General features: G+C 26.6%; 1 protein-coding gene across 1 annotated transcript in view; it reads right to left on the reverse strand.

Moving 5' to 3' along the window:
* LOC127179467 (1-phosphatidylinositol 4,5-bisphosphate phosphodiesterase beta-1) overlaps positions 1-25,990 on the reverse strand; it is a 105,229-nt gene that overhangs the window by 27,645 nt on the left and 51,594 nt on the right. Inside the window, exons 5-14 of the mRNA XM_051133000.1 lie at positions 25,871-25,950; positions 24,227-24,280; positions 24,067-24,142; positions 21,450-21,550; positions 19,178-19,344; positions 9,988-10,134; positions 7,054-7,211; positions 5,376-5,458; positions 2,980-3,064; positions 2,704-2,890 (exon numbers count right to left, since the gene is read on the reverse strand). Of these exons, the coding sequence (XP_050988957.1) occupies positions 2,704-2,890; positions 2,980-3,064; positions 5,376-5,458; positions 7,054-7,211; positions 9,988-10,134; positions 19,178-19,344; positions 21,450-21,550; positions 24,067-24,142; positions 24,227-24,280; positions 25,871-25,950 (1,138 nt within the window). The remainder of the gene's footprint in view (positions 1-2,703; positions 2,891-2,979; positions 3,065-5,375; positions 5,459-7,053; positions 7,212-9,987; positions 10,135-19,177; positions 19,345-21,449; positions 21,551-24,066; positions 24,143-24,226; positions 24,281-25,870; positions 25,951-25,990) is intronic.

Below are 25,990 nucleotides of genomic sequence, written 5' to 3' on the forward strand. Positions count from 1 at the left end.
AATATAATTAGAAAAACATTTGTGATTAAAATAAACATAAAAAAGTAAACAAGTGTCATTTTTGGTTAATTTATTTTATTAGATAAATATCAATAAATTGAATAATTGTCATTGTTTTGGTGATCTATTTAATTTGTGCGTAAATATAACTTATTTAAGATTATTTACTTACCCTTAAATAAACAATAAATAAATGAATCATCATTTTTGGTTGATTAATTTAATTTTGTGCATAACCAAATTAATGATTTAAATTATTTACCAATTTAATTGATCAACTGTCAAATGATATTTCTTTGATTGTGAAAGGATTTGGATGTATTTTGTGCACAGCAGTGTTGACTGATGTGAGAGGGCTGCGCTGGTTTCCGTCTCTCTGCGGTGTTACAGGTGAATCCACACAGTCCCGCTGAGGAACCAGCTGTTCAACATCTGCTTTCTGCCTCAATGCTGTCTGGACTCAACCTTTCAGAGCTCTCGCATCCATCACACGCTCCCGACGCCTCCGTCCGACACAAACACGCGCCGCTCTGCCCCGCGGAGGGGCCGAAATGTCAGCCGCTTGACTCTCGGCATGCCACGACACACACAGACCGGCTCACGGCCCGCAAAACCAGCAGAGAGTTCACGACGTCTGCTTCTGCTCCGCAATCGCTCTTTCTTTCCACTCGCTAAAGATAGACGTGAGCATTTTCCTGCCACTTTTGAAAGATTTCAATATATTGTGGAAACCGGCAACGGCTTGTCGGCAAATGTCACATATCAACGGTATCAAAGTTATAATTTTGGTGTCTGTATTTTTACTCCCGAAGCATTTAAGTTGCCCGTCTGGCAAACAACTACCAGACAGTGAATTTATCAAACAAACTGAGCTCAAAATGTTAACTTGATTGGAAATTTGTACATATTTAATTTTAACCAGTTTTATTACAACATTTTGTATATTTATAAATGTAACTTTAATTTATTATATATATATATTTTTTTTTAATTTACAAATTAAATTGTATTATAGAATATTGATTCATTTACTAAATAATATAGTGTTAAATTACAACTTAAAATTTTTTATTTGAATTTATTATATTATATTTTTACAACTGAGAAATTTTAATTTACTATATAATATTGTACATTTACAATTTACATTTGATTTATATTTAAATTATTTTGATTTATTGACAAATTTATTAGTTTATCATATTATATTGTATAATTGCAATTTAGAAATGCATTAAAATTTAAAATTATATTTTATTCACATTTTACAAATGTAATTTTAATTATTATTATATTATATTTACAAATACAAATGTAATTTATTATATATTAAATTATATTAAATATTATATATTAAATTATATTTGTTATATATTGTATTTTTAGAATTTATAACAAAAATAATTATAACAAAACATTACAGTATATTGTATAATTTCAATAGAATTATATTTTTACAACTGAGACAATTTTCATTTGAATTTATTACATTATATTTTTTGTACAACCGAGGAATTTTAATTTACTATATAATATTGTACATTTACAATTTACATTTGATTTATATTTAAATTATTTTGATTTATTGACAAATTTATTGGTTTAGCATATTAATATTGTATAATTACAATTTAGAAAGCATTAAAATTTAAAATTATATTTTATTCACATTTTACAAATATAATTTTAATAATTATTATATTATATTATATTTACAAATACAAATTTAATTTATTATATATTAAATTATATTAAATATTATATATTAAATTAAATTTGTTATATATTGTATATTTACAATTTATAACAAAAAATAATTATAACAAAACATTACAGTATATTGTATAATTTCAATAGAAATTTCATTTGAATTTATGATGTTATATTTTTACAACTGAGACATTTTAATTTACTATATAATATTGTACATTTACAAATTACATTTGATGCATTCAGTTTATACTTTAACTTATATTATATTATACATTTAATTTATTATATATTAAATTATATTAAATATTATATATTAAATTGAATTTGTTATATATTGTGTATTTACAATTTATAACAAAAATGATTCTAACAAAACATTACAGTATATTGTAGAATTACAAATGATACATTTTACATTACATTTACAATTTGCAAATGTCATTTTATTCTTTTTATTAGTTATTATTTATTTATTATTTTATAATATATTATGCATCTATCCATTCTTCAAACCACTTATCCTACAGAATTTGGTATTTATATTATATTGTTATTATATTACATACAATTTACAAATTTAAGTTTAAGTTATCATATTATATATTTACAACTTTACAATAAATGTAAACGCAATTATTTTATTTACAATTGAAGAATTTTAATTTATTATATATTTACAATTTACACAAAATTAAATTAATATTTTATTTACAATTAAAAAATGCTAACAACGCAGCACTGTGGTTTGTATATTTTCAAATTTCACTGTCATAAATTAACATTTAAATGATTTTTAAAGAATTTTAAATTATTTTTTAATTAATTAAATAAATAAATAAATATTAAAAATAACATTTAAATTAATTTAGTTACGTACACTTAAATTAATTCATCTAAATATTATTTTTAATAATTTATAATTATTTAATTTAGCACTGACTCACTCAGTCATGCAGATTTCAGGCTTAAATACAAGCACTTTTCTAATACCTGCGGGTCCAGCGCTGGGTGAGGACGGCTCGAAGACGCTGGACGAGTCGCTGTTGGTGTTGGACGCCTGTTCGGACAACTTCTTCTTAGTGCTGCCGTCTGAGGGTTTGGGGTGAGATTTCTTATTCTTGATGAGGATTTTTCCCATGAGCTCTTGAGGGCTTGGCAGGGGAACGCCTGACTCCAGCTGAAACACACAGCACAATCTGTCAGGAGAACGCTGGACGCACGCAGACGCTAAAACAGCACGAACGCATGAGGGAGAGACGCACTTACAGGATATTTCTCCAGCGTCTCTGTCAAAAGAGCGTCCCCGAATATCGATCGGCAATATTCTGCCATTTTGGCTTGCTGTTTGGGGCTGCGATTCAACAGAAACACAATCAGAGCTGTCATAAAACAGCCATCAACGCACAAACAACGTAGAACAAAATGACCAACACCACTACATGACAGGATGAAGACTAAAATTAAAATAAAATCTGCAGACCTTTTGCCTAGTGTCTTCACTGATTTATCGGAGAAATGTCCAGAATTAAAAATATTCAAATAAAATAAAACAAAATAAAATCTTTTCTGATTTAGGGGTAGATTTAGTAGAATTCTGCAGATTTTTATTACTAGATTTCTGGTAATAAATAAAATGTCCTGATCTCTAAACTAAACTAAGATAAAATAAAATCTTTTCTGATTAAGGGAGAAATATTTACCCTGAAATCTGCATGACTGAGTCCGCCAGTGCTAAATTAAAAAATTATAAATGATTAAAAATAATATTTAAAATGTACTGAACTGTTTTTGGATAATAAAAAAAAAAAAAAAAAAATTAATAAAAAAAAAAAATAGCTAAACATTTTAGAATTCTGCAGAATATATTTAAATATAGTAATTAATACAAAAAAAAAATACTTGAAAAATACTGAGCTTGTACTGGAATCTGAAAATAAAATAAAATAAAATAAAATCTTTGCTGATTTAGGGGTAGATTTAGTAGAAATATGCAGATTTTTATTAATAGATTTCTGGTAATAAATAAAATGTCATAATCTCTTATAACTAAACTAAACTAAACTAAAACAAATAAATAAACATGACTGAGTCCACCAGTGCTAGATTAAAAAATTATAAATTATTAAAAATATTATTTAAAATGTATTGAACTCTTTTTGGAAAATAAAATAAAAAAAGTAATTAATAATAAAAAAAAAACTAAAAATGTTGGAATTCTGCAGAATAGATTTAAATATAGTAATAAATACAATAAAAAATACTGAGCTTGTACTGGAATCTAAAAATAACATGAAAAAAAAAAAAATAAAAATCTTTGGTGGTTTAGGGTTTTTCCTTTTAGAATTCTGCAAAATAGATTTAAATATGGTAAAAATAAAAAATATACTCAACTCTTATTGAGAAATAAAATAAAATAAAATAAAATTAAATAAAATTAAATAAATACAATTAAATAAATGTTTTATTAAATATTTTTTATTTAAATTAAATAAAAAAAAATAAGATTTGGGGTAGATTTTGTAGAATTCTGCTGAACAAATGTAAATATGGTAATAAATAAATTGTAGCAAATTCATACTGGAAAGATGAAAGCATATTAAAATAAAATAACATTTAAAATATATAAAAAATAAATTAGTCTAAAATAAATATATAGTATAAATATGGAGATGACTAAAATTAAATTAAATTTAATTAAATTAATTAAATTAAATAAAATAAAAAAAAAGATTTGGGGTAGATTTTGTAGAATTCTGCTGAACAAATGTAAATATGGTAATAAATAAATTGTAGCAAATTCATACTGGAAAGATGAAAGCATATTAAAATAAAATAACATTTAAAATATATATAGAATAAAATAGTCTAAAATAAATATATAGTATAAACAGTATATAGTATATACAGAGATGACCAAAATTAAATGAAATTAAATGAATTTAAATTAAATAAATTAAAAAAAAAAAAAAAAAAAAAAAAAAAAAAACGATTTGAGGAAGATTTGTAGAATTCTGCAGAACAAATGTAAATATGGTAATAAATATAATGTCCTAATCTCTTAGGCTGCATAAAGAATAATAAAATATAAACAGAAAATAAAATTACGTTTAAAATATAGAATAAAAATGTATATTAAAATGATACAGAATAAAATAAAATAATAATAATAAACATAATGAAAATAATAAAATATAAAAACAGATATAGAAAATAATGTCAAATAAAAAAATAGATTTGCCTTTTAGGGTCAAATTTTGTAAATATGGTAAAATATGTAATATGGTAATAAATAAAATGTCCCGAACTCTTAGTGAAAGCATAATGAAATAAAATAAAATAATTATTCAAATGATTTCAAAATTAGCATATTGCAATGTTCACGCGCATCTGGTTCTGGTAAACTACATCTGCACCTGTGATGTTATTGACGTGAAATTCCCCGACTGCACGCACATCATGTCATCTCTGATTTCATGCAGAAAATGAAGCGAGCGCTGAGCCGCCAGCGCGTGTCACATCTCACAAGAGAACAATGATGACTGAAAACAAATTATGCATTTCAGAGACGCTACTAATCGCTCTACTCCTTGTTGCCATAGTTGCAGTCGGCCCTCGAGGAGCCGCGGCTCTACGGGAAGAACACTAGCAGCGTCTACACTTACGAGTCCACATGATTCTCAAAGGACAGGATGACGGGGAACGGAGACGTCTTAAAAGCACACTCCGCTATGGCTTCGATCACTTCCTGGAAAACAAGAACACACTGACATGAATTAAGTTCATCTGAGTAACACTACAATCTACTTTAATTAGGCTTTGTTTTATTATATAAATAAACTATACACCAACGATTAAAGTATATATAGAACACTTAAAATTGTAATTAATTATTAATTTTAATTTGAATTAATTTTTAATAAATGAGCCTATTAGAATGATTTCTGAAGGATCATGTGACACTGGAGACTGGAGTAATGATGCTGAAAATTCAGCTTTGATCACACAAATAAATTACATTTTACAATATATTCACATAGAAAAGAGCTATTTTAAATTGTAATAATATTTCACAATTTTACCATTTTTACTGTATTTTTGATCACTCTTTTTGGAAGCTAAAAGCTTAATGACATAAAATATAGAACAAAACAAAATAAAATTAATTAATTAAAAAATTAGGTAAAAATTTTAGAATTCTGCAGAATATATTTAAATATAATAATAAATAAAATAAAAAATACTGAACTTGTACTAGAATCTGAAAATAAAATGAAATAAATAAAATAAATAGGCTTTTTTTTAGAATTCTGCAGAATAGAATTTAAATATTGTAAGAAATAAAAATGTACTAAACTCTTATTGGAGTCTGAAAAAAATAGTAATAATAAAAAATAAAATAAAATAAAATAAAATAAAATAAAAATACTGGAATCTAAAAATAAAATGAAATAAAATAAAATAAAATAAAATAAAAATCTTTGGTGGTTTAGGTTTTTTTTTTTTTTTAGAATTCCGCAGAGTAGATTTAAATATAGCAAGAAATAAAAATGTACTAAACTCTTACTTGAGTCTGAATAAAATAAAATAAAATAAAATAAAATAAAATAAAATAAAATAAAATAAAATAAAATAAAATAAAATAAAATAATTTAAATATGATAACTGTACTGAACTCTTATTGGAATCTAAAAATAAAATAAAATAAAATAAAATCCGGGGGTTTAGTTTTTTTTTTTTTAAGAATTCTGCAGAATAGATTTAAATACAGTAAAAAATAAAAATGTACTAAGCTCTTACTTGAGTCTGAAAAAATAAAATAAAATAAAATAAAATAAAACAAAACAAAACAAAACAAAACAAAACAAAAAATAAAATAAAATCTTTGGTGGTTCAGGTTTTTCTTTTTTTTAGAATTCTGCAGAATAGATTTAAATATGGTAAGAACTAAAAATGTACTAAACTCTTATTGGAATCTAAAAAAAAAAAAAATAAAATAAAATAAAATAAAATAAAATAAAATAAAATAAAATAAAATAAATGTACTAAACTCTTTGTGGAATCTGAAATCATACTAAATTCAAAACATAAATTAGCTTCAATAAAATTAAACTAGCACTCACAGGGCTATTTACTTCTATGGACTGATTTTGCATGAGACTGTGTATCAGACAGTGAAAAAATGACTCAGTGCATCTATTTATTTTTTTATAGAAACGTCTCCAAAAGCAGAAAATAGCTCCAAGTTAAGCACTACTTAACTGTGTGCACTGATGAAAAGCTGCGTGAGAAGTGAATGGTAACCTAACTCTCGTGTGAGTGTGGTGGAGCGCCTCGGGTCACCTTGAAGGAGATTTCTGAGGTCATGGTGAAGCCGTGTGTGATGACGGGTTCCTCCTCCGCTGTCCGGCCCTTCCAGCAGTCCAGCTCCACACAGCGACAGCCAGACAGCAGCGTCTGCCGGTACATCTCAACTGAGGAGTTCCCCGCGAGCTGACCCGCTGACAACACACACACACACACACAAAAAACCGAAAACGCTGGCTGCATGTACAACCTCATATGCACTCACACAAATACTTTACTTGAGTCTTGTGTATGTGGAAGCTTGTTTCCACCACAAGAGAAAAAAAATGTAATTGCGACTTTTATCTTGCAATTCCGACTTTATAAACTCAGACTTGCACATTTAAATTATATATAATTCTGAGAAGAAAAGTCTGAATTGTGCGATATAAACAAGAAAAAAACAGGAGATGAACAGCCACAGATCCTTTTTTTTATGCCATGGGAAAAAAAAAAAAAAAAAAAAACTGAATTGCATTTAGATGTAAAATGTAATTGTGACTTTTTAATCTCACAATACTGAGAAGAAAAGTCTGAAATGCGCAAAAAAAAAGTCATAATTGTGTCATAATTACCTTTTTTATTCCAAAAAAATAAACTCAGAGTTTAGAGAAAAAAGTAAAAATTTTGAGATTTAAACTCAGAATTCTAAGAAAAAAGTAAATATTGCAAGATTGAAACTTTGAATTTACAACAAAATTAAAGACGCGAGATTTAAACATAGAATTTACAAAAAAAAAAAAAAAAAGCATTAAAAATTGCGAGATTTAAACTCAGGACTTAGAGAAAAAATTTAAACTAAAAAAAAAATCTACATTTAAACTCAGAATTCACAGGAAAGTAAAATTTTAGATTTAAGCTCAGCATTTGGAAAAAAAAGTAAAAAATTCTAAATTTAAACACAAAAAAGTAAACATTTAGAGAAAAAAAAAAACTAAATTGTGAGATTTAAGCTCAGCATTTAGAGAAAAAGTAAATAATTGCAAGATTATACACAGAATTTAGAGAAAAAAAAGGTAAAAAAAAATTGCAAGATTGTACTCAGAATTTAGAGAAAAAAAGGTAAAAAATTTGAGATTTAAGCTCAGCATTTAGAGAAAAAAAAAAGTAAGATGTAAACCTAGAATTCTAATAAAAGGTAAAAAAAAAAAAAGAAAAAAAAAGTGAGATTTAAACTCAGAATTTAGAGAAAAAAAATAAAAATTGCAAGATATAAACTCAGAATTTGGAAAACCAAAGGTAAAAAATTGCAAGATTTAAACTTGGAATTTACAGAAAAAAGCTTTAAAAAAATGCAAGATTTAATCTCAGAATTTAGAGAAAAAAAATTAATTGTGAGATTTAAACTCAAAGTTTAGAAAACTCAGAATTTACAGGAAAGTAAAAAATTCTAGATTTAGACTCAGAACTCTGAGGAAAACAAGCAAAAAATGCAAGATTTAAACTCCGAATTTGGAGTAAAAAGTAAAAAAAAAAAATCTAGATTTAAACTTCGAATTTGGAGTAAAAAGTAAAAATTCCAAGACACAAACTAATTTAACTAAGAAAAAAATGAGTTAAAACTGCACGATGTTAAGAGAATTCCAATTAAAAAAGTCAGAATTGTAAGATAAAAAGTTACAATTACCTTTTATATTTTTATTTAATGGGAGAAACAAGTTTTGATAGTATGGACTGCATTATGATACTGTCATGTTTTTTATCCTTTTTGAGCTTGACAGAATTCTCCTTTGCACTTTATGAAAACAACAACAACAATAACCACAGCATATCATCTTGGAATGACCTTAAGCTGAAGAAAATGACGTTTTTGTGTGTGTTGTTCCTTTAAGAACACCAATTGTAGCATTTAGCGGTTAAGTATGTACTTTAGCAGCTATGCACTGTGTGTTAGATTGGTACATTAGCAGTACATTGACCTTAATTGCATCCATAATTCATTTCTTCTTGGTTTTTGCGGTGTGTTCTCAGCTCCCTCTACCAATAATTGGTTCTTATGTGCTGTAATGCACTTTATCGTAAGTAGACTTTGATAAGACCACAAATGTAAATGCACTAATGCATGTAAAATGTTGTCAGATGTGGAGTTATTATTATAGAGCTTGTAAGGTAACACAAATTCCTCCTACACCACATTCTACTTCTTCTTCTCCTTAGTAATTTTATGCAAACTGATTCACATACAGACTATATTCAAACTTTGTTTTGCAGATCATTTCAACTTTAGGTGTTCAGTCTACTTTGGGATTTTGCAACTTTATGCTAATTTTTAATATGTAATTTATATAATTGTATATAATTACATATGTGTGCATAGCGAAAAATGCATTTTCTTTCAGTTGTGAAGGCAAAACTTCACATTTTCATTTAGATTAACTTGATATAGTAAAATTAGTAGAAGTAAAATTTAATAAAAAAAGCAGACTTTTTAAAAAATAAATAAAAACTATTTTTTAATTACTTTTTAGGACTAAAACTGAAATGAAAACGAATAGAAACAAAGTAAACATTTAAAAAATTAAACACTAATTCAACAAATTTACTTATACTTTCGCTAATTAAGGAGAAAACAAAAAATATAAAAATAAAACCTAATTCAAAAATATTCTTTTTTTCAATAATTATCTTAATATATATCAACAAATCTATATAAAATATAAATCTCTCTCTCTATGTATATATAAATGTATTTTATTAGTTGTGAACATAAAATTTATATTTTTCGTTTAGATTAACTTGTATTAAAATGACTAAAACTGAAATAAAAATGAATAAAAACAAAATAAACATAAAAAAACAGACTTTAGCTAATTAACAAGAAAACAGAAAATATAAAAATTAAACCTAAACCTAAAATATTTATTTTTTTAAATAAATATCTTAATATGTGTGTGTGTGTGTGTGTGTGTGTGTGTTTGTAAGTGTTGTTACCTGTGAGGTAGGTGTTATGGGAGGAGTTGATGAAGTACTGAGAAAGAGGGAAGGTCATGTCTTCACTCTGGTCCAGTTTTTCTGGTGGAATGACGCTGTTCTCCTCACTGATCAGATACCTGGCGAAGCCTTCGACGGAGATCTGCCCTGTTACACAAATCACATCTTATCAGAAAAGAAAGCAGGAATCATTTCATGGGTTACTCCACTCCAAAGTGAAAATTTTGTCATTACTCACTTACTCCTATGTCGTTTCAAGCCTGTAAAAGCTTAGTTTGACTTCGGAACACAAATTAAGATATTTTTGACGCATTCGTTATTTTGGTTTTCTTTGCGTACAAAAAGTATTCTCGTAGCTTTGAAAAATTACGGTTGAACCCCTGATGATACATGGATTAGTTTACTGATCTCCTTGCCAGTGTTGCCAACTAATTTTCTGCTAGGAAGAAGGATTTGTTGCTAAAAGTTGCTAAATGACGTTACGATGTCATTACGCGATGCCATCATTAGGTAATCACGGTGCAAAATTGTGGCATTGCATCAAAGTTTAGATTTGTTTGTAAAATAATATAAATGCATAAAATAACATTAAAATATAAATTACCCTATTTTCAAATACAACATTGAATTATTGAACACTTTTGCAACACTTGTTAACAATTTAAGCTAGTAAACTAGTAAAACTATACATTCTGTGCAATTACAGTTGCTAGGTTTGGAGTTTAAATAGTCTTGGCTCATTTGAACATTCCGTCAATGTAAGTCTATGGGATTTTTTCCAGTTTTAATCGTCATTTTTAGGAAAACCGTAAGTCCGATCAGTTAGAAAAGATATAGCAATTCAAGTCAGACCAGTCTGAAGAGCTGGGCTGAGTTTGGAGTTTGTAGAGTTAAAGCTCTAGGAGGAGATAGAATTGATAATTTTAGTCTCCGAAGAATAATAACTAGAAGCTAAAGTTAGTGAACTAACTTTGATGTTGGCTTGGCAAAGCCAGCTTTGGCCCCTTCGGGCAAAAGAGCCAGAGTACTTGTGTGTCCAGCATTCTTGAGCTGCCCCGCCTACTAGGATATGACAACAGCTTCAACAGAGTTGGCTAGCTGGATGCGAAATAAGTCATGTCTTTTATTGTTTTCACTGTTTGCTATTTTAAAGTCTTGTCACTGAAGCGCTGTGGGCAACGACACAGAAGGTAACTGAAACAATGCGGTTTAACTCAAGGCAATCATCGGCGTCCAAGCACAATGGCTTCTGTAGATGATCTAGCTATTCAATGGACATGTCTGTTTTCAAGTAAATTATGAGTCCTTATGTGAGTACTATTATATGCACAATATGAAAATAGATGACTAATATAGTGTCCCTTCTTCACTTGAACGTACATTCAGTTATAAAAAATGAAGTTATTAAGCATAAATGAATGCGTTCCAGAGCGTGATCGTCCGAGCCGCAACGTGTTGCTGGGCATTTAAACACAGAATATCTTAAAAGCAGTCATTTTACCTCTTTAATATGTTCTTCTACTATTATTGTGTTCTATTGCTGGAGTGTTTTTATTTAAAAGCCTTTAAAACAGTTGCAAATGATGTAGATTAGTGAGCATGGATGGACAGCCACGACGTGTTGCTCTGCAGTTTAACACAAAAAAAATGTCACAGGCACTCACAAACACTCATTTCAACCTCTTTAATATGTTCTTCTACTATTATTGTGTTGTATCGCTGGAGTGTTTTTATTTACAAGGCTTTAACACGTGCAAATAAAGATGTTTAATGAGGACGCTGCAGTGATCGCGCGATCTGAAAAAGTGGACACAACGCTTTCAGTTTTACATGAAACAGCTCACAAACACCTGAATTTAGCTCTTAATGTGTTCTTATGGGTGGATTGTATACAACTGGTGGAATATTTTTATGTAAAATGCTTGAAAAGACGTGCAAATGCTGAAGATTAGTGAGCATGTATGGAGTTCACTCTGTAATTAATAATTAATTAATTATAGGAAAACTGTACATCTGATCAGTCTGAAAAGATATAGCACACTTCTCGACATCAGGGCCCATGTCTCTGCTGGCTTGTGGCATTAAAGCCCTGGGATGAGTTAGATTTGGAAATTTTGGTCTTAGAAAAATAACAATAACAATATGTTGGCTTTGCCTAGTTTGACTAAGCAATCAACCGTTTTACGTAACTGACTTAAAATATAAACAGCTTCAACCCTATAAAGCTACATGATTATATTTGATATGCAAGTACTTCAGTGTCACATGATCCTTCAGAAATCATTCTAATATGCTGATTCGCTGCTCAAGAAACATTTCTGATTATTATAAGATTAAGTTAATTTCTGCTCATTTTTGTGGAAATGCATTTTATTTTTCAGCATTCTCTGATGAATAGAAAGTTCAAAAGAACAGCATTTATTTGTCACATTATAAAAGTCTTTAGTGTCACTTTTGCCCAATTTAATTCGTCCTTGCTAAATAAAAGCATTCATTTCTTTCACCAGTCGTGCTGGTTGTTCTACGTTCATGACAGATGAACACTTGTTGTTTCTCCTCAGAATATTATCACTCTCTTCCTCTCTTTGGCACCTAAAGTAACAAGTCGTCTCGTCGAGTAAATTAGCACTGCGATTGCAAACAGACTTCAAATTAAGCTGGAGCTGGAGATCAGCGCTCCCTAAACAGCACTCGCGGCTGAAGGGAAGACACTCGGGACGAACGTCCCCCGTGACTCCTTCTCACCAGCAGTTTACATTAATTAAAGCCGTTCTTCGCAGAGCTCCGGAGGTAATTAACCGTGGCCCTTTTTCTGGTAGGACAGAGCAAATGCAGAGGGGATCGCAGACGTTTCTGTCGCTCCAGAGCAAACAGCCTTTGATTTGCACGCACCGAAATAACACCAGCCACCTTGCTGTCGCGAAAGGGGAGTCAAATGGCTTTTAAAGACTACAATTACCACGCACTGCTGAAATTCACCAATTGTCCTGTCGAGTTTAATGGAAAACGAAAGAACGGGAACAAGATTGCATCTGCTGTCACCGCCCTGCATCTTAAGGTGGTTTTCACTTTAGATGTTCCTAACAGGCCTATTTTCAAGATTTCACAAAGTTTTGTGCTGGTTTTGAACTAGTTTGACTAAGCAATCAACCGTTTTACGTAACTGACTTAAAATATAAACAGCTTCAACCCTATAAAGCTACATGATTATATTTGATATGCAATTTTTTAATGATTTAAATGATCAACATGATCAAAACTTTGCTGAAAAGCCAGTTTTACTCAATCTAATCCATGCCTTCTGTCGTCTGATTGATGGTTTAGACTTTTTTTTATCAAGTAAAAGCTCTTTTCATGTGTCTTTTTGCTGTCAGATCTTTACAGATTTTTATACAATAAATGTAAGAATAACTAATATTTCAAGATGAACATTTAATGGACTAATAAATATGTTGTTTCAGTATCTATGATAATATATATATATATATATATATATATATATTGTATCTTAAATTTTTAGATTTCTTATTTTCATTTTCATTTTAAAGTTTCAAAGATGTGATTTTGTCATTTGTAAATGTTTTTTTTTTTAATAAGTCAACATTTTAGTTAACATTTTGGATTAGATTTAATTTTTTTTCATAGTTTCTGTTTTCATTTTCATATTAAAGTTCTAACAACAGCCATTTTTTTTTCGTTTTATTTCATGTCTAAATTTCCAGAGTGTTTTGTAATTTGTTAAACAAATTAAACATGTCTATATTGTTTTTAATAAGCTTTAGTTTAGTATACTTTATGAATATTTTATTTCAATTAATGAATTTAGAATTTTAGTTTTAGTTAGCAATAATTATTGCTATTATTATTATTATTGCTAACTAAAACTAAAATCATAAAGTCATTAATTGAAATAAAGTATTTGATTAGTATACTAAACTAAAGCTAAAGCTTATTAAAACAATATGGACCCATTTAAAGTACTAAAAAATTACAAAACACTCAGGAAAATTACTAAAACTTAAACAAAATGAAAACAGAAAATATAAAAATAAAATCTGGTTCAAAATATTAACTGAATGAGCTAAAAATAAATAAATAAATAAAAATATAAATATAAATATCCAAATAAATAAAACAATAATAATAAAATAAAATAGAAATAATTAAATAAATAAATAAGATTTGCTGAATTGAAGTCAGGGTTATTATCGCTAACTAAAACTAAAATCATAAAGTCATTAATTGAAAATTTTAAATAAGTTTTTGCCTTAGTTTAGTATATTTTTCAAATACTCTAATTAATGACTTTATGATTTTAGTTTTATTTAGCAATAATAACCCTAACTTCAATTCAGCAAATCTTATTTATTTATTTCTATTTTATTTGATTATTGTTTTATTTATTTAGATATTTATATTTTAATTAATTTATTTATTATTTTTATTTCCATTTCTTTTTATTATTATTGTTTAATAATAAATAAATATAATAAATTATATATATATATATATATATATATATATATATATATGTATAATTTATTTTATTTATTTATTTTTATTTTTATTTGTTCTTCTCTTAATCATCATTGGATTGCATTGCATTATATGCTTGGATCATTTCAGTCTCATCTTACTAAGACATATTATTGGAGATATAGAGAGACCACTGATATTTACATCATTTTATGTCAATATCTGCTATACTGTTATAAAGATCTCATTGATTTACATTGATTTGTCCATATAATTACCAGCATCTGCATCAAACTGCATATTTTTGCTCAGTTTGAGTTTCTAAATAAAACTAAGCTTCATATTTCCTCTGTATTCTCACTGTATTAGACTATACGAGCCATAAAAACCTGATGGATCAAATATGATGCACAACAAAATACGTATATGCAACCTTTTTCTAAGATTTTTTAGTTCCATTTCAAAAAATGTGCTCAGGCTGTACAGGGTTAAAGAAAAGCCGTTCCAAACACAAAAATAAGCACCTCGTCTCCAGCGTTTATTGACTATTACACAAAGAATGTCGCTCGGACACAATGTAATCCTGCCAACGCAGACCATTCCCGCGTTTACAACCCGATTGTTCCTCCAGATCCACGATCAATACTATGCAAATACGAGCGTGTGGTGTGTCTGGTGTGGGCGTTGGACTGTCCTCTGCCTGTCTCTGAGATGTGGCACTGAGAAAATAGAGTCTCTAATCTGCGTGACAGCAAGGTGTCATGCTAGAAACGGCAGCTAAAGAGGCCGATGATCATCCTCATCTATCGCCGTCGCTGGCCCCTCCGGACTCAATGTGCCTAATCAATCACCTGTCATGCTAACGGCCGCCCGCGCATTATCATCCAGTGACCTGATCTCCAGTTCGCCCGTGGAGCCTTGTGCTCGGAGAGATATAAATAAACCGGCTCCACTGCAGCGTCGGACTGCATCTCCAGAGTTATCGTTGCTATGGTAATGAAACCGTGCAGAGGTTTTTGTTTTCTTTCCGCAGAATAAGAAAACTCAAGGCTCTGTTCCAAAAACAAGTCTGCCTCCTACATAGGCAGCTACCTTCTAAGGTGACGTCCTAACTGAAATAGATCCTTATAAGTGAGATTTGCAATGTAGAAAAATACATATATATATATATTTTTTTACAATATTAGTATTAGTATATTAATATACTAATGCTTATATACTAAAATGTATTTAAATAAATGTACTAAAATAAATAAATAAATCCTAACAATATTTTTATTAATTAGCATATGAAATTAATGAATACATTTCAGTCTAGAACTAATTAATATAATAATATAGTAAATATATACTAAGATGTATATGTATACTAATATAAAAACTACACTAAAATAAATATATACTAATAGTATTTTATTTGAAATGTATAATAATCATAAAAAATGTTGGGTAAAATAATTAATTTTTCATTGTATTAAATTATTTATATCTATACTGTTCAGTTTAGAATGAATTAGCATATTATTATATTTGTGTAATTTGTATAATTATACTAATTAATATGCTATTTATGTATCTACGATTTTTTTGTAGTATCACTGAGATACTATCATTGTTTTTGTTAATATTTTGAATTTTATTTTAGTTTTATATTTTCTGGTTTAATTTTAATTTGAATTTAATTAAAGTTTTAGTAATTTTGCCATTTTTATTAGTTTTTGTTGTTTTAATATTTTTTTATATTTTCTGGTTTCTTTGCCATTTTTATTAGTTTTTGTTGTTTTTATTAATTTTTATTTCACTTTATTTGCCATTTTATTTTAGTTTTTGTTGTTTTATATTTTTTTATATTTTCTGGCTTCTTTACTATTTTTATTATTTTTTGTTGTTTTTTATATTTTTTATATTTTCTGGTGTCTTTGCCATTTTTATTAGTTTTTGTTGTTTTTATTAATTTTTATTTCACTTTCTTTGCCATTTTTAGTAATGTTTATTTCACTTTCTTTGCCATTTTTATTAGTTTTTGTTGTTTTATATTTTTTATATTTTCTGGCTTCTTTGCCATTTTTATTAATTTTTGTTGTTTTTTATATTTTTTATATTTTTATATTTTCCGGTGTCTTTGCCATTTTTATTAGTTTTTGTTATTTTTATTAATTTTTACTTCACTTTCTTTGCAATTTTTATTAGTTTTTGTTGTTTTTATTAATTTTTATTTCAGTTTTAGTACATTTTTTAGTACATCAATCTTAAATAAAACATGTCTATGTTTGTTATATTTTTATTTTTTTAATATATAATTGAGTATAATTCAGATATTATCATAGTGTTTGTTAGGATTTTTGAATTTGATTTAATTAGATTTTTTCTGTTTTCATTTTAATTTTCATTAAAATTTAAGTAATTTTGTTGTATGTCTGCCATTTTTATTAGTTTTTGTTGCTTTTATTAATTTTCACTTCAGTTTTAGTTTTTGTTTTTTAGTACATCAGGAAAACAAGTTTTATTTCAAGCAATAAAAATGGTTTTAGCTAAATAATGTTTTAAATGAGATTTAAAATGTTTAATAATAAAATACATTTAATTCATAAAACACAAAAATCTGCAATAATCTGTTTTTAACTGGATTATACAATTTATATTTATATGTTTTAGTTTAGCATGAAATAAATATATATACTAATAATACATCAATACATCTTTAATTAGTGCTTATTAATGAGAGATTTAAACTGTAGCCTGTAATACACAAAAATACATACTGCACAAAAATAATGGGTACAATAACCATTTTTAATCTGATTAAACTATATGAATTAATATAAGTATATTAACTATTACTATTTTGTTTTCCAACATCTGCTTTTCAGCAAATCATCTAGGGCAAAAGTCACAATCTAATTAATATTCATGAGCACGTGTGCTGATTCACTGACAGACAGCAAACCTCCGGAAAAAGATGCAAATGAGATGAAATGACTGAGAATATCTGACAAAAACACGCATGTGTATATTTAGCCGATGCAACAATGTTTCAGACCTAATTATTAAAATTTCATAAGTAAAATTCCCAAAGTGACCGATGTTTTGGTAAAGTTGAATATTTTGAAACGGCATCTGATATCTGAGTGTATCCATGGCAACTAGGCATTTAAAACCGATGGGATGTATAACGGGATCTCGGTGAAATCCCGAGGTGTTTGTAGTTTGATGCGACGGAGACGATCGAAACAGGAATCCATCAGTGTTTTAATGCGGCTGTCAATCAACAAGTTGGCTGGAAAAACTAATGAGGGATTAGATTTGCATTAGCGCGACGACGGGAACAGACGGCGCTCGATTAGAAAGGCCTGACGTCTTCTGCTCTTATGTAAATGCGACACCTCATGGGAACGCGAGGTGAAACCCTCCTACGTAATTAGCAGCAATTAACAATTACACAGAGCTGTCTATCAGTGATCGATGGAGGAACACAAGCAAATGGAGCTGATCGTCGTCTTCGGTCGTACTGTGGCGTATGTGGTGCTCAGGAATGACGGGATACAGAGGAAACACGACTTTGACAGCTGCAGTGACGGGGAAGATTTTCAGTGAATTATGACTAAATTCGGGTCTGTTTCTCACACAAAGCATCACGTGGCTGGAGGATTTGCAATACTGTGAATGCGTAATTTGAAATACAGTTAAGGTGTTATTTTAGTCACTATGAGTCATAGATTAATGATTAAATGAAATAAAATCAATATCACAGATTTGTAATGAGAAGGAATAATAAAGTTGTCATTTTTTCATTTAATGCTACTTTTGTGAAATAGCATTATAACAATAATAATATATCCCTTATTTGGTTAGTAATAATAATAATAATAATAATAATAATAATAATAATCTTATATTCAATAATTTAATAATTTCTTTTTTCCTATAATGCTACTTTTGTGAAATAATATAATATAATATAATATAATATATTTCTTGTTTGGTTAATAATAATAATAATAATAATAATAATAATAATACTTTTATATTTGCTAATTTAATAATAATTTTTCCCCCTATAATGCTATTTTTGTGAAACATTTTTTATTATATTACTATAAGTAGTTTTGTTATTTTATAGCCATACTGATACTTAATCCCAATATGATTTGGACCAACAACAACAAAAAAAAAAACCTTACAAAAAAAGTATTACATAATTATAAAATAAAATTACGATTATATATTAAATACTTATAAATTTAATTTTATAAATTTTATAAATTTAAAAACACATTTCTTTTTAACTGTGAAAGCATTATTTTGTTTACTAATTACTAATTACTAATTATTATTATTATTATTATTATTATTATTATTATTGATAATTTTATGATAGTGGTAGTCCTGTAATTTATACACAATCCTACTGTTTTTTGAGGTGAAATTTGGCAGCCGTACATGCAAACACAGCAAACGTGGATCTCTGAATTAATTACTCAGTTAAGTAATGAATAAACAGACAAACAAATAAACGAATATACAAACAAACTAAACAAAATAGATAAAAAACACATTCGCATTTGAAAATCAGAAAAAAAAAAAAATCCTCCCAGATCTTTCAGTCCTACTATAAATATATGCAAAAGAGCTTCTCTTGTGTTCCGCAGAACAACATGACAGCACGCGTGTTTGGAGCGTCATGAGAGCGGATGAGTAATGAATAATGACAGACCTTTCTGAATCATGGCTGGGCTGGGCTCAAACTTCTCCATGAGCAGCTGGGTTTGGTCGGTTTTGAGCGGCGGATACAGGATCTCGTTGAGACGCGGGTCCCGCTGCTTGTTGTTGATGAATTCTGTCATCTGATCCACCGACAGATAGTTTTTGCTCTTCGCGCCACTGGAGACAGACGGGAGATGAAGTGAGATCCATAAAACAGCATATGCTTTACACTGATAATCATAACACAGAGATGAGAAACTACATCATCCCGGCATGCAAATTACACAATGACTTTCAGCAAGGTGGATTTTTTAAGAGGAACGTCTCGGTCTCGGTTATGATCAATACCAATTATCTTTCAGCAGGATTTTTTAATGCTTACGCCCCCAAATAATTACAACACTGATGGCGCTCATATGCGCTCATCTCATAAATATCATCCCAACATGACTTAAAGGGATCATTTGCTATTTGTAGTAATGGATTAATAAAAACATACATAAAAATTGATTAAAAAAATAAAAATTAATGAAAAAAAAATAATGCAAAAATACAAATAATGCAAAAAAATAAGAATAAATCAATGCATAAATAAATGCACAAATATATAAACATAGATAACAGAAAATTAGACAAACAGATAAAAAGGAAAAAACAAACAGATAAAACAATGTATAAATAAATAAATAAATACACTCAAATAAACATACGTACATACACAAACAAAAAATGCATAAATAAAAGGTAAATAATTATTGAAAAATTTCACAAAATATGTATATGACAATGTATAAACAATCAAACGTATAAATTAAAAATAAAAAAGTAAAAATAGAACAAATAACAAAAGTAATACGAAAATAAGAAAAATAAATAAATAGATGGAATAAATGAATAAAAACAAACACATGAATGCCTAAATAAAGAGATTAATTTAAAAAGATAAATAAATAAAAGAAAAATTAGACAAATAAATAGATAAAAGGAAAAAACAATGTATGAATAAATAAATAAATACACACAAATATACCTACAGACGTACATAAACAAACAAAAAAGATAAAAAATGAATAAATAAATACACAAATAAACAGACATACACAAAAAATACACAAAAAGTTACATAAATACACAAAAAAATAATTAAACAAAAAACTGAAAAAACAAATATATATGACAATGTATGAACAATTAAATGTATAAATTATTAAAAAAGACAAAAAATAAACAAACAAGTAAAAGTATAACAAATAACAAATTTAATATAAAAATGAGAAAAATAAATAGATGGAATAAAATAAAAAAAATAAAAATATAAAAATGCATAAATAATTAAATTAATAAAAGACAAAATAAATTAATAAAAGACAAAAAATAAACAAGTAAAAAACAAAATTAATATAAAAATAAGAAAAATAACTAAATTGGTGAAATAATAAAAAACAATAAATAAATAAATATACATACATCCACAAACAAGCAACAAATACATAAATAAAACATAAATAAAAATTAAACAAACAATTAAAAGTATAACAAATAACAAAAATAATATAAAAAGAAGAAAAGTAATTAAATTGATGAAAAAATGAAAAACAATTAACAAATAAATATACATACATCCACATACAAGCAAAAAATACATAAATAAATCATAAATAAAAATTGAAAAATTAGACAAATGAATAGAGAAAAATGAAAAAACATAAACAGATAAAATAATGTATAAATAAAAAAAAACACATACATACACAAATAAACAAAAAATACATAAATAAAACATAAATAAAATTTTAAATTAGACAGATAAATAGATACAAAGGAAAAAAACTAACAGATAAAACGATGTATAAATAAATAAACATACAAAAATACATACACAAAAAACATAACAATGCATAAATAATTAAATTTATAAAATAATTAAAAAAATAAACAAATAAGTGAAAGTATAACAAATAACAAAATTAACATAAAAATAATTAAATAGATGAAATAATTAAAAATGATAAATAAATAAACTTACATACACAAACAAACGAACAAAAATATGACAATGCATAAATAATTACATTTATAAAATAACAAAAAAATAAACAAATAAGTAAAAGCATAACATTAAAGCATTAAAGCACTTATATTAATTTCAAATAATGAAATTAATATAATAAAAAGAAAGAAACATGATGAAATAATTAAAAACAATAAATAAATATTTTTTCCTTTAACTGAAGCCATCATTAGCTACATTATCAGCTGAAAACAGGTCCATTAAGACTTACAGATCAGCAAATATTTGGTTGATCTCAGATCGTGGGCAGAGATGGTTTATGAACGATTTGTAAACGTCAGCCGTCAAATCCTCCAAAGGAATGGAGTCGTTCTACAGAGACGAACAAGAACACAAAATCAAATTATGAAATACACACTCATATATTTACAGTGTTATACAACATCCGTTAACAACGACTTTTCAGTCTCACGCCAGCAATTAATCACCAAAAACAGAGATGCTAAACGTGCTTTTACTAACAAGTGGTCTCATATGAGTAAAAACAAGAATATTTGATCTGGCCTCAAAATGAATCAGCTCATTTCATCCTAACAAGCGTCTAGTTCACCTGACGACGGATCAATTGTTTTGTTACGTCGGTCCCAATAACGAGAGAGCTGTCGGCGAGCGAACGTTACTCAGAGTCGTCCACGCGCTGTCAGACGCTCGTCTCCCGCAGCAAACATTCAAAGCATCCAGCGCCCGCGGCTCATTAATGCTTTGTTGGTCAAAATATAAAAGCAGCAAACAAAGAAGAAAACACAGATGAAAGGACGTGAATGCGAGTGAGTCAGAGACGGAGGCCAGCGAGAACAACACCGTGATGATTTCTCATTAGTTACACACTTTTCTCCCTCCCGAGTCTCTCGAGGCCTTTTAACATTATGGATTTGGAAAATCTGTGTGTTCAACCTTTTGAGATTTGCCGTCAAACGATAAAGCAAACAAATAGACTCCCCTTGATGCTGGGAGTGAAAAAGCAGAATTAAAAAAAAAGTGTAAATAAATAAGTGAATAAATCCTTTTAAAAAACAGATAAATAAATAAAAAAAAATGAGAAATTTAGAAAATAAGTTAAATAGACAAAAAAAATGTATAAAGAAAGAAAGAAAGAAAAAGAAAAAACAGAAAAACATGAAATAAAATAAAAGATAAAAAAATTAATCAGACAAAAAAATAAATAAATAAAAGACAAATAAGTAAACTGACAAATTAGACAAATAAATACATGTATAAAAAATAAAAAACAGAGAAATAGATAAAAACAATGTATAAATCAATAAATAAATACATAAATAAATAAATAACAGATAAATAAATAAAACATTTAAATAGATAAAAACAATGTATATATGACTAAATAAATAAATATATGTATACAAATAAATAAAAATAAGCAGATAAAGTATAAACAAATACATTTGGATTTTGAAAGAATAAAATAAAAAAAACAAATAAATAAATAAAATAAAATAAAATAATACATCAATATAAAGTGAAAATTATAAATAAGATATATGAATAAAAGATAAATAAACAAATTAGACAAATAAATAAACAGATAAATATATAAAACATGTATAAATAAATAAATGTATGATAAAAATAATAATATACTAATATAATAACAAATAATAAAAATAAAAAATAAACATACAAAAAAAAAAAAACAAATAAATACAAAATAAAAACATAATTAAAATAAATAAAAATAAATCAGATAAAAAACTGATAAATAAATATAGGCATGAATAAACAAATAAATAAAATAAAAATAGACAAATAAATAAACAGATAAAAATAAACAGACAAATATATTAAAACTAGGTGTAAATAAATGTATTTATGCCTATATATGTATATATATATATATATATATATATATTGTACTCCAAATGTATATTTATAAAATAAAATAAATTAATACAACAAAATAACCATATAAAAGTTAAATAAGCAGACAAATTATATATATATATATATATATATATATATATACATATACATATATATATATATATATATATATATATATATATATATATATATACACACACACACACACACATACACATAAATTAATAAATAAATAAATTTGGATAAAAACAAAACAAAAAAAAAACATAAAAAAATAAATAAAAGTAATACAACAAACCAACCATATAAAAAGTTAAATAGACAAATTAGACAAAATAATAAACAGATAAATATATAAAACAATGTATAAATAAATAAATAAATAAATAAATAAATGTATGATAAAAATAAAAATAATATTATATAAATATAATAAATTATCAAAAAAAATTAGTAAAAAATAGTAAAACAAAAACAGATCAGTATGAATAAATAAAATAAAAATGACGGCAAAATAAAAAGACATTTATATAGACAGACAAATTAGACAAACAGATTAAAAAAATGATAAAACGGTGTATAAATAAATAGAAATAAATAAATAGATAAACAAACAATAGAATAGTACAAAAAAAAAAAAAAAAACAGAAAAAAGCAAACAGAATGTGTGTGAGTCAGAGGCAGAGGCCAAAATAATGTCATATTTCTGATTAGTTTCTGATTAGTTTCTCCCTCCTGAGGCCTTTTAACATTATAGATTTTGAAAAACTCTGTGTTCAACCTTTAGATTTGCTGTAAAATGATAAAGCAAACAAACAGACTCTCGTTGCTCCTGGGAGTGAAAATATAAGATGTCATTTGTCAGGCGGTGTGCCTCCATATGCAAGCACACGTTTTTGGTAAAACCCACAAACTGACTTCCTGTGGAAACGTGTGGTCTTCCTGTCTGCCAGCGGGATTCTGGAGCGATTAGCTGAACATATGCTCACCCGGCCGGACGGAAGATTGCAGCTCTCCAACGCCGTTTCAATGCGTTTCCGGTCAGTCGAGAACATGCGGAATATACTGCAGAAACACACACAAACCCGTAAAATATGATCACGTTCTCATTTATCATGTGAGACAGAGATGGAGACAGATGTGTCTTACTTTTTCACCGGGATTCGACCCTCTTGATTTGTCTGCAGCTTCAGTCTCGTGAAACTGGGGATAAAACAATTTCATGGAGAAATTACATCAGTCATTCATCAGCCATGACTTACTAACTGTGTTTAGATTAAAAATAAATGTGTAAATAATAAATAAATATATAAATAGTCAATAAATAAATAAATAAAGACAAAAGAATAATTAGGATAAACATAAATATAAATATAAAATTAATTGGATGTAATTCGATTTTAAATAAATAAATAAATAAATCAAACAAACTGATTTTACATTGGGCACAAAACTTTTTTTTATCATACAAAAATAACCAAAAAATGAAATATACTGATATAAATACATACATTTATAAATTCTACCTAAATTTTGCTTTTAATAAAATTACTTTATTACTTAATGAGGTAAAAATATATAGATTTAACAGCCGAAAATGAATTAAAAATATTTTTAAAAACTTGATACAAACATAATATAATATAATATAATAAATACAATTTAATGGATAAAAATAGACAAAAATAAAAATAAAAATCAAAATAAAAATTATTATTCTTTTTTATTTTCAAAACATTAAATTTTTTTTAAAAAATGTATTAAAAAATAAATGTAGAAATGTATAAAGTTTTCCTATAACAATGAATTGGCCTGTTTTAAAGGGTTTTTATTATTTTTATTTTTATTTTTAAAGTATAGTATAATCCATTAAAACATGACAAACAAACCTTCAAATATTATAATGCATTTTTGGTTACAATAATTTATGAAATCAGTATTAATAAAATGATTAAGATAAAACAAAACACTGTGTAATATTTAAAGTCGTTAAGTAAAATAAACAAAATAATAAAATAAAATAATCATATAAGCAGACATATAAAAAGACAAATTAGACAAATTAATCAATATATAACAAAAAAAGACATATATTAAAAGATATATAAATAAATAAATGTATCAAAATAAAAATAAAAAATAAACCGATAATGTATAAATTAACAAACAAATAAATATGGTTAAAACAGGAAAACAAATTAAATAAAATAATAAATAATAAAAATAAATAAATAAATAAAATAAATATATATGGATAAAAACATAAATAAAATAAACAGTTAAATAGACATATGAAAAAGACAAATTAGACAAATAAATAAATATTTAAAAACATAAAAAGACAAATATTTAAAACAAAAATAAATAAATAAATAAATAAATGAATAATAAAAAAAAACAATAACGTACAAATAAATAAACAAATAAATATGGTTAAAACAGGAAAACTAATTAAATAAAATAATAAATAATAAAAATAAATAAAATAAATAAATATATATGGATAAAAAAATAAATAAAATAAAATAATAAAACCAAATAATCAGATAAATAGACATATAAAAAAGACAAATAAATATTTTAAAACAAAAAACAGAAATAGATAAAAACAACATATAAATAAATAAACTTTGTAACGTATTATACATTAAGGCTTTAAGTAAAGTGTTAGTAAAGCATATTTTCTTTTAAACCCAGTACTGTTTCCTGACAATGACTCATAAGCACATTTGAAAACTATTATTAAAACCAGATCACGTGATTGAGGTGTAAAAATAAAGATGAGGTACTCACGCTTTCTCCAGACAGGACTCTCGGCCCATGTTCTGAGCGAGCAGGTTCGACGCCAGACTGAACAGCTCATCTGCCCACTCCTGTATCAATGACAGCACATTTTCATTAAAACAATTCAGG

This window comes from Labeo rohita, chromosome 17, assembly GCF_022985175.1.
Source record: "Labeo rohita strain BAU-BD-2019 chromosome 17, IGBB_LRoh.1.0, whole genome shotgun sequence".
Taxonomy (NCBI): domain Eukaryota; kingdom Metazoa; phylum Chordata; class Actinopteri; order Cypriniformes; family Cyprinidae; genus Labeo; species Labeo rohita.